General features: G+C 31.4%; 1 protein-coding gene across 1 annotated transcript; it reads right to left on the minus strand.

Moving 5' to 3' along the window:
- Positions 1–1544: 1544 nt before the first annotated feature.
- On the minus strand, positions 1545–5162 carry LOC139841737 (uncharacterized). Its single transcript, XM_071831942.1, has 4 exons — positions 3549–5162; positions 2943–3176; positions 2191–2819; positions 1545–1627 (listed from the first exon to the last, which is right to left on the minus strand). Exons 1-4 carry the CDS (start codon positions 5160–5162, stop codon positions 1618–1620), a joined length of 2487 nt encoding a protein of 828 aa, XP_071688043.1. The 3' UTR covers positions 1545–1617.
- Between the last annotated feature and the right edge of the window lie 6966 nt (positions 5163–12128).

The following is a 12128-nucleotide window of genomic DNA, read 5'->3' on the forward strand; positions in this document are numbered from 1 at the left end:
AAAACCTTTTATTGATAACGATAATAATAATAATAATAATAATAATAATAATAATAATAATAATAATAATAATAATAATAATAATAATAATAATAATAATAATAATAATAATAATAATAATAATAATAATAATGATAATTAGATAAAAACTATAACGACGATAATAACGACGATAATAATAATTATTTTTAATAATAATATAAAAATTCAATTGACTATAACTTCTAATCCGTTCATCGAAATCATTCGATATCTAAATGAAAAGTTCTTAATTTTTCGCTAGCTTTCTAATGACACGCATATCTTATACCTTATCTCAACCGCATATGTAACTAATTCAAGATTCAACATAACCTATCTAAAGGCAATATCAAAAGTACAAGCATGCATAATCCTATATACTCGAGCACTAGTCAGAGATACACTATTAGTATGTAAAAAATTAAATTACGAGTACTCACGTATCAATATTGAGATTCAATATTGCAGGAAAGGTACATAGACGCAACGGAGATGATAAACACTAAATTTGACCTCACGAACATACCCATGAACCATACCCATCATCTCCATAGCTATAATGAAGCGAACCGTCCTAACCCATCTGAACGAAGTCCATATCGATTACAAACGATTCACAATAGTTGATTACATTACGAGGTACTTGACTTCTATATGATACATTTTACAAACATTGCATTCGTTTTTAAAAGACAAACTTCCTTTACATTGAAAGTTGACAGGCATGCATGCTATCTCATAATATATCCAAACTATAAATGACTTAATAATATTCTTGATGAACTCAACGACTCGAATGCAACGTCTTTTGAAATATGTCATGATTGACTCCAAGTAATATCTCTAAAATGAGCAAATGCACAGCGGAAGATTTCTTTAATACCTGAGAATAAACATGCTTTAAAGTGTCAACTAAAAGGTTGGTGAGTTCATTAGTTTATCATAAATAATTATTTCATCATTTTAATAGACCACATGATTTCATATTTCCATTTCTCATAAATATACGTCCCATGCATAGAGACAAAAATAATCATTCATATGGTGAACACCTAGTAACCGACATTAACAAGATGCATATAAGAATATCCCATATCATTCTGGGAAATCCTTCGGACATGATATAAAACAACATCAAAGTACTAAAGCATCCGGTACTTTAGATGGGGTTCGTCGGGCCCATAGATCTATCTTTAGGATTCGCGTCAATTAGGCGTGCACTAATTCTCAAAATTAGTGATGTTCCCTAATTCTTAGGCTACCAAGCAAAAAGGGGAATATTCGGCTTCGATCATTCAACCATATAATGTAGTTTCGATTACTTGTGTCTATTTCGTAAAACAACAACAACAACAACAACAACAATACCCAATCCCACAAAAGTGGGGTATGGGAGAGGTGGGTGTAGACAATCATTCCTCGTACCCTAGATTAGAAGGAAGTCGCTACTCCACCTGCGAGTATAGAACCCGCGCCTAGATAAGGTCATCCCTCCCTCTACTCTAGAGCAAAAGAGATTGCTTCCAAAAAGGACCTCCGGCCAGATGTGCTCATAAAAACGAAATAGATAGGGCAAAAGATACGTACCTGTAAGGGTTATGTGCGCCTAGCAAGATGCAACCAAACACAGTAACCAAAAAGGGAACACAAATAGCAGTATTGCACAACAGTAGGGCAAATAGCATGAATCATATAGAGCACAAAACCATTTAAAATCAAGTAGACATACAGACAAACAAAATATATATATATATATATATATATATATATATATATATATATATATATATATATATATATATATATATATATATATATATATATATATACACGCACCACACATAAGCATGGATAAAAACCCATGCTTAAACATATATACATATAGATAAATTCGTAGATATATATACCTAGGTACAGAAACAAGACAGACAATCATACATACACCAATACATGTTACTTAGATACATAGATACATATATAGATACACACATATGCAACGGTACATGTATATAGCCTAAATACATATAAATAGATACAGGTGCATATATACTATGTGGAGGGGTATATATAGTGTAACTATAGAATAACTAGTTATAGTTATGTATGTAGTTGTACAATAAATGTAATAAAAACATTGAGAAAAAAAAAAAAAAAAAAACAACAACTTACTCAATTATCCTAATTCTACTCCTCCACAGGCTCCTATCAAAAGTCATGTCCTCCGTCAGTATAAGCTCTTTCATGTCCAGCTTCAATCTATCCTCCATCCTACGTCTAGGTCTACCCCTTCTCCTTACGCCGCCAACGGCGAGGGTCTCGACTCTCCTAACCGGGGCTAAAATTGGGCGCCTCCTGACATGCCCAAACCATCTAAGTCGTCCTTCCCTAAGTTTGTTGATGATGTTCCCAACTTCCAATTTCTCCCTAAAAACTCCATTTGGTATCATATCTAGCATGGTCTTACCACACGTCCATCTAAACATCCTCATTTCTGCCACCTCCATTCTCCTCTCTTGGGCCTTCGTCATTGGCCAACACTCTGATCCGTACAACATGGCTGGTCTGATTGCCACCTTGAAGAATTTCCCTTTCAGCTTAAGGGGCACCTTCTTGTCGCACAACACCCCTTTCGCAGCCCTCCACTTCAACCATCCTACACGTATACGATGCGTCACGTCCTCATCTATCCTTCCCGAATTGTGAAGAATCGAGCCTAAATATCTAAAGGACCCTTGCGGGGGTAAAATCTGATCCCCAATTCGGATATCCACTATATCGTCGTGTTCCTCTTCACTCTTCTTGAAATCACATCTAAGGTACTCCGATTTAAGTCTACTAATCCGTAGGCCATTTGATTCTAAGGCGATCCTCCATTGCTCAAGCCTTCTGTTAAGCTCATCCTGGGAATCCGAAACTAATACAATATCATCGGCGAAAATCAGGCACCATGGGATGTTGTCTTGTATCCTATGAGTTAACTCGTCTAGGATCAAAGCAAAAAGATAAGGGCTAAGGGCAGATCCTTGATGTAGACCTACCTCAATAGGGAAAAACTCTGTGTTTCCTACCGCCGTGCGTACACGAGTCTTCGCCCCCTCGTACATATCTCTAATAGATCTTATATATCTACTTGGGACACCCCTAACATTAAGCGTCTTCCAAATCAGCTCACGCAGGACACAATCATAAGCTTTTTCCAAGTCTAAGAATGCCATGTGTAGGTTCTTTTGTTTTTCCCTACACTTCTCCATAAGGCTTCTAACTATGTGAATCACTTCCATCGACGAGCGACCTGGCATGAAACCGAATTGGTTCTCTGAAACCTTTGTCTCGCGTCGGAGCCTCGTCTCCATCACTCTTTCCCAAAGCTTCATAGTATGACTAAGTAACTTTATGCCTCTATAATTACTACATATTTGCGCATCTCCCTTGTTCTTGTAAATAGGAATAACCTCACTGAGTCTCCATTCCATAGGCATATTTGCGCTTCTAAACGTCGTGTTGAAAAGGTTTGTCAACAATCTAACCCCATCGCCTCCTAGGCACTTCCACGCCTCAATCGGAATTTGATCCGGTCCTACTGCTTTGTTTCTCCCCATCTTTCGTAGGGCCAATCTAACTTCCCCCTCGTTAATCATTGTGCAGAAACAGTTGTTTTGAAACTCCCGAACCTCGTGGGATTCACCGTTCCACTCTGGTCTTCCCCTACCGAAAAGAGATGCAAAATAATCTTCCCATCTTTTCCTAATAAGATCTTCTCTTACTATACTTTGACCCGCTACATCCTTGATATATTTGATGTTACCTAAGTCCCTGCTTCTTCGCTCCCTAGCTTTGGCTATCCTATATACGTCATTAGCTCCCTCTTTAGAGTCTAGTTTCCTATATAAATCTTCGTATACTTTGTCTTTTGCAATTGCTACGGCCTTCTTTGCTTCTCTTTTAGCTTCTTTATATCTTTCTTCTACCCTAGTTCTCTCTTCATGTGACCCTTCTCCAAGAGTAATGAGCTCCCTAAACCTCGCCTGCTTTAAAGAGACTTTCGTTTGGACATCGTCACTAAGCCACCACGACTCTCTTATACTCTTATGGGCTCTCGATGTCCCTGTAGCCATTCCTAAGGTCTCTTTTGCCACATCTCTGATAGTGGACGCCATGCGATTCCATAACTGGTCTGCTTCTGTAGGGGCAACGTTATCCCCTTCTACACTCAATCTCTCAACAACATTCGCTCTAAAAGTCTCCGCATTCGCTCCATAGAGGTTCTTCCAAAGGATTCTAGGTTGTACAACCCTAGCCCTCCTGCCAACTCTTCCCTTAGTGACTAGGTCCATGACCAGAAATCTGTGCTGGGAGGAGCACGTCAAAGCTGGAAGGACCTTACAGTCCCTACAGGTCCTAAGTTCCCCTTTACGAAGAAGCAAAAAGTCAATCTGGGTGCTACGATCCCCGCTATGGAAAGTGGCTAACTGAGCATCCCTCTTCTTGAAGAAAGAGTTTGCTACCACCAACTCGTGGGCAATGGCAAACTCAAGAATTGAGCGCCCCTCTTCATTTCTAGGACCAAACCCAAAGCCCCCATGGGCTCCCTCATAACCTTCTGTCTCCGCTCCTATATGTCCATTCAGATCACCACCTATAATCAGTCGATGGTCCGCTGGGCACCCCCTCACCACCTCATCTAACAATTCCCAGAAACTCTTCTTTTCGGCATCACCTAAACCCGCATGAGGTGCGTATGCACTAATGACCGTGAAAGTCTCCTCCTTAATAATTAAACTAACCGACATAATCCTATCGCTAAACCTGCCCACGTCAACGACGTTATCTATATGTAGTTTACCTAAAAAGATACCTACCCCGTTCCGTGCTATCCTAGAACCCGAGTACCACAACTTATAGTCCTCAATCTCTATCGCCTCTTCACCCTTCCATCTAGTCTCTTGAACACAAACAATGTCTACATTACTCTTACGAAAGGTATCAACGAGCTCAATCCTCTTACCAGTCAAGGTTCCTATATTCCAGCTACCCACTCTAATCCTACCAAGGGTGGCTACCCTACAACCACCTCTAACCCCTCTAGGCCTACCCGCCCCTAAATTAGGAGAACATGACCTCAAGTGACCATAAGTACGCATAGGATCTATATTACTTTATTCACTAAAAAGGTGACCCAGTACAAGTAAAAAAAAAATGAATAAGTTAAATTCGTATAAAAAACTAAGAAAAACAGTGTCCAATTATTAAGTGTAAGGGTATGGGAATATCTATATTACCAGTTAATTAAAAACTAAATAAATGAAGATGGTATAAGTCAGTTTCAGATTCAATTGCTACCAGCAAAAAATTATGGATAACAGTAACAGTAAGAAAAAACAAAATAAAGAATAATAATAATACTTAATAATAATAAATAATAGTGAATGATACAGATAATAATTAAGTTAAAGTTATACAAATTTACTAGCTCTAAAATCTAATAATATAATACAAATTAATATAATACGGAGTATATAAGTAGCATAAATAATTAAAGGGATAGAAATTAAACACCAGGAAAGACTATAATGGAAACTATTATGTTTATATAAAGATGATAATGATAATATAAATTGAAATCACCTTCGACTATAAAGGATGTACCAAAGACAAAAGGGTTAAACAATTTAAAGGAGCGTATAAAGGGATAGAAACAAGAACCAGTCGGAAAAATAATTTTCCGGTATCAGTTGGCCGGCGAAAGTACAATTCCGGCAAAGAGCTTCTAGCGGTGCGTGGATATCCCGTTTCCGGCAAAAACAGGTTTCGTTGGGATCGTAAAAACAAATTGGATTAATTGCTAGTGGAGGTGTCTTTTAATCTACAATTGTTTATCGTATAAATCTAGAAGTTAAGAGTATAGATGATTTTTTGTTTTAAGAACCGTTGGGAGGTGTCTATTTCGTAAAACATTTATAAAAATTGCGCAAATGTATTCTCAGCCCAAAAATATAAAGGGTAAAAAGGCAAATGAAACTCACAGTAATGTATTTTGTTGTAAAAATACATATAACGATATTGATCAACAGAATAATGCAGGGTTGGCCTCGAATTCACGAACCTATATCATTCATTTATATATTAAAACGTATACTGGAAATCTCATAATTTCATTTATTAATATATGTTATTTATGTAATTGTAGTTATAATATTCATACTAAATTTCATTTAAAATCATATATTTTTATTATATCTAAAATTATGTGTTATATATGTTTGTTTTGTATATATATATCCAAAATGATTATTGTAGTTATATCAGTATCTATATATTTAGTATTATATTAAAAATACCTAATTTTGTTATATGTAGTCATATATATCATGATAATATGTTTTTCATATAGTTATATGGAATATCAATATATTTATAGTATATATAATAAATGTGTTTTTATGTACAAAATATTTATTTGTTAAAATGATAGTTTTGATATTAAATTTTTACTAGAAATCATAATAATAACTTTATTAATAATGAAAATATTAATAATAATAATGATTTTGTTAATAATGATACCTATGTTAATAATAATCATAATAATCTTAATAACTATAACAATGTTATTAATACAAATATTAATTAAAATAATAATGATAATGTTAATAAAAACCACTTATATTAATACTAATACTAATAATAAAAAATTATCCTAATACTAATATTAATGGGAATTATATTATTTTCATACTAATAATGATAATAATAATCATAATCTTAATGATAATAGTAATATAATTGTATTTATTACTTATGATAATAATAAAAGTTAACTAATACTTATTAGTAACACTAACAATAATAATAACTATAATACTTAGTAATAATTCCAAAAATTAATAATAACAATAATCATAATAACAATAATAATAACAATAATAATAGCAATAATAATGATGAAAATGGAAATAAAAATATATACCCTTTTTAAAAACATCCTTTAAAAAGAAAAGCCCAGGATGGGACTCGAACCCGTGACCTCCCGCTCACTCCCATACACTCTGAACCATTCTGCTGTTATTCTATATCTAATTTATACCCGTATTTATTTATTTATCCCAACCTATCTGTGTTCTATCTTCTTCTTCATCATCAAACTGATTCGGTTAATTAACAAGTTTAACAGGTGTAAACTTTACCGATTAGAATTTGAAATTGAATAACAAAACACGTATTCATCTATATTAATTATCAAAAATCAAAAGAAATCGAAATTAAATATAGAACAGATACGTAAAATAATTTTTTTAAACTCAAATACCAAAATCAAAATTTAGGTTGTTTTAGATTACAGTTCCTGAATGAAATATATTCTAAATCAGTCGTATAAACTTTCGGGATCATCAATTTAATCCAAAACGTCAAAACAATTTCGAATTTCTTCATAAACAATCTGTTTGACTTTTGAAAACAGAATTTTGACTTCAAAATTGAGATTCAATATTAAAAGGTTGGATTTGTAAATTTGCAGATAGTTTAGATACATGAATTCAAACAAAACTGCATTTTTACATTTATAAATTTCGTTCGAAATCATAGTTTTGAAGTTTTAGTTTCAAACCAGAGGTATCGATATATTTTTTAAAAAAAAAAACACTTACTTATCGGTAAAAAAAATCAGTGTAAGAGATAAGTGATACTGAGTGTGTAAAGTCAAATGAGTTTTCTTAACCTTTGGAATTTGATTGAGTTTTATGGGATTCATGGGTCGACAGCAATAAGCAGGTACCAAAATAAAAAAATTTAAAAGAAATAGGGACTACTACCAACTTGGTACCCGATTACTATTGAGGTGTAGAAATTTTTAGACAGAAACAAATTTTTAGGAAAGTTGATTGAGATGGTAAACAGATTTGGTCAAAAAAATTACGCATAAGATTTCATATATATCAGTATATAATTTTTTTATTATATTTATAAGTTGCTTTATTGATTAACATATATATATAATTATATAAGTATATATATATTAAACTCTTTAACTTTTGATATTTAACAAGTATAAATATTAATAAAGTAATTAATAATCATAATTGATAAATAATATTATTACTTAGAAATAAATGATAAATTTAATTACTAATAGTAATATAAAAAAAATGATAATACAATCTTATTAGTTATAATAATGTTAATATTATAATGATAACTATAATATAATAATTTATACATATCAACTTTTATATATATCTTTTGTATTAAAAAATATTAAGATTAATTATACAAGTTTTAATATCTATAAAGTAATGATAATAATTTTAATATAACAATTACTTTCAATCTTGACTTAAATGTAATATAACTATATAATATTATATAACAATGAGTATTACATTGATAAACCATAATAACAAAAATTAAAATTTAATATTAGTTAAAATAATAATGTTATTAAGAATAATAATATTATTAATAAAGTAACAACTCAAATGTATCAAGTTTCATATAACATAATTAATACTGTTGACATTAATATTAATACTAATATTTATAATGATTATGAAAGTATTATTATAACAACTTATATATATATATATATATATATATATATATATATATATATATATATATATATATATATATATATATATATATATATATATCAGATTTTACACATAATAATATTACCAATACAATTATTAATAACAATAATAATAATGAGAGTAATGATAGTAGTATTAATATATCAATTTTATTTAAACTTGCAATTCAATGTAATATCATTTATTATTTATGAAATATTATTTTATATGATGACATCTAATGAATATATATATATATATATATATATATATATATATATAACAAAAATAATAGATTTATAATAACATGTAAATATTTATATATATCAACAGTACCTAATTATTCTAATTGTTATTTTACATTTTAAATTCCAGTTGTTTAAAGTATACTTTATTATTTATACAAACATACTTATATATATATATATATATATATATATATATATATATATATATATATATATATATATATATATATATTATTTATTTTACAATTAATTGTTCGTGAATCGTCGAAAGCAGTCGAAGGTCAATTGAGTATATGAACATCGTTTCAAAATTTTCTAGACTTAACATTACATACTTCGCTTATCGTATCGGAAACTGTAACAACCCGTCCTTATCCCCCTGGACGAAGTCATCAACATCTGGTCCCATTGCGAGGTACTGACTTAAATATGCCATGAATGACTCCAAATAATATCTTTCAATTGAGCAAATGCACAGCGGAAGACTTAATTCGTACCTGAGAATAAACATACTTAAAAGTATCAACCAAAAGGTTGGTGAGTTCATAGGTTTATCATAACAATCATTTCAAAATATTAATAGACTACAAGATTTCATAATCATAAACATAATACACTCGCAAATGTATGTAAAGCATTCTAAGTGGTTGAGCACTTGGTAACCATACTTAACTATTAATCAACGTCGCATATTCCCTTTATTATAAAATCTTACTACACTGTACCAAGTGTAGCCTACAAAACGAAGTACTGTGCAACCGTGGAATACTGATCGTCCAGTCCGGTTGGGGTTGTCAGGCCCGATAGATCTATAAACAGGATTCTTGTTTACAATACCCATGTAAATAGTAGTTACCAAGCTACATGGAGGTATTCCAGTGGTACAATTCAATGTAGAATGTATTTTTAAGTACTTGTGTCTATTTCGTAAACATTTATAAAAGCAGCGCATGTATTCTCAGCCCAAAAATATATATTGCAAAAGCAATTAAAAAGGGAGCAAATGAAACTCACCATACTGTATTTTGTAGTAAAAATACATACGACGATAATGAATAATGCAGGGTTGGCTTTGGATTCACGAACCTATATCATTTATATATATATTAACACATATAATCATAATCGAATAAATTTATGTATTATTAGTAGTGATATAAATTTTATCCTTTGTTAAAATAATTTCTTATTAAAGTAGTTTAATAATTTATTATAATATTTATTAATTATGAAAATAGTAACTTACATTAGGGTTTCTAAAATATATAATTATATATTAATTGATATACTTATATTTAACTTAATTAGTATCATTTTAATAATAAAAATATAGTTATACAAAATATTAATGTTATTGTAAAAAAAAATCTATTTGTAATAATACTAATAAGAATGAAAAATATAATGATAGTACTAATAATAATAATAATAATGATAATAATAATAATAATAATAATAATAATAATCATAATAATAATAATTATAATAATAATAATAATAATATTAATATTAATGATAATAATAATAATACAAATTAAATTAAAAGTATATATCCATTTAAAGTCTTTTCTAAAAAGATATGCCCACGACGGGGCTCGAACCCGAGACCTCTCACTTAAGCACAAACACCCCTAACCACTGAACCGTACGTTCATTATTGAATTAATCTTCCCATCTAACTCTTTTAATACGTTGATACTTGGCCCAAAGCAAGATTTATAATAGTAATCGGCCCAAGAATTACATTGGATCCACCAAAAATCAAATAGCCCATATAGAATCCAGGTAGTAATCTGTTAATTCAATTTTTGGTAATTGTTTTTAAAAAAAAAACTTTAAACAGACAACCCAGCAAACATACACTTTCATCATCATCATCGTCCCCCCTTCCCCACCTTCGATGATTATTAGAAACAGAAATAAGAAAGCAGCGAATTGCATCGACATTATCATTATTATTTAGTTGTCTTCACCATCTCTGTGTCATCATGTTGTCATCGAATGACATTCACTAACCAAGGCGATTTGGGGTTCGGTTAACAGTTGAAACCAAAAAAACAGTTGCAGCAGGAGTATCATGATGGAGATGGTGATAGATTTGTGTTGTTGATCATGGTGGTCAAAGTGGTTCTCGGTGGTGGTGGTTGTTAAAATAGAAAAATGTTGAGCAAAAGTAACGATGGTGTTCGGTTGGAGTTATAGGATGTGGTGACAAATTGGTTTTCGATGGGATGTTGAACTAAAATAGAAAATGGTTTGAATTTGGGTTGTGTAACTCAAGGAGGTAGAATAGAATACCGGTTCTAATGGGTTTTTGACTGTCGAATGAAACATGAAAGATATCAAGCAACAACAGTTTATGTGGGGTTCTAAGATAGCGGTTATGGATGAAGGTTGATGAGGGTGATGATGGTTTACAAAGTAGAGAGTGAGAGAGAGAAGGTGGCGGTTTGTCATGGTGGTGTTGGGTGTCACGGTGGTGATGGTTTAAGGTGGCGGTGGAGGTGAAGCTACGGTGATGATGGTTTTGATAGAAAATAGAAGCGTAACAGTTTTGGTGGTTTACGATAGAGATTCAGAGAGAGAAAGGAGAGAGAGAGAGAGGAAAAATATGGCGAATTATGATGATTAAGGGTGGCTGTGTTGTGGACTGTAAAACAGAAACCGGTAGCATAAGATGAGTTCGATAATGGGTTATGTTGGGTGTTCTTGTAAGTAAAAATGGACCTAGATGATGGCTAAGTGGTAGTCGAACACGATTATATTGTGGGTTTGTGTTAGTTTGGTGATGAAGTCGAGCATGAGGGTAGTAGATGCAAGGAGAAATTAGAACCAAAGATGGTGATGTAAATTCATGGTCCTAATTGACTTAAAGGAGTCAAAGTGGTGGTGATATATCTATGTGTAAACGTAAACAACCATATATGTCATTTTAGATTTTAAATGCATCTATGTGGTAAAGCAACAAGTCCACATCTTTAATAACTTTATTCATATAATAATATATAAATATTATTAGAATATTAAGAATAATAACATTTACAAGAACTAAAAAAAACGTGTAATAAGACATCTCAAAGTTGCCGACACTTTAATAGGATATCATTTCGTGTCCATTGCTAAACAGTTAACGGATAAAAGTGCTCCTAAAAATCCCGAATTTTTAGCTTAATTATATTTTATTATTTCACTCATTAACTGTTTGAAACCTGATCAAAAAGATTCGATAATTATTTATTTTATGTTCCAATTTATATGTACGGAGTACTAATATTTAAACTTTAAAAGGTAA

This window comes from Rutidosis leptorrhynchoides, chromosome 4, assembly GCF_046630445.1.
Source record: "Rutidosis leptorrhynchoides isolate AG116_Rl617_1_P2 chromosome 4, CSIRO_AGI_Rlap_v1, whole genome shotgun sequence".
NCBI classification, from domain to species: Eukaryota; Viridiplantae; Streptophyta; class Magnoliopsida; order Asterales; family Asteraceae; genus Rutidosis; species Rutidosis leptorrhynchoides.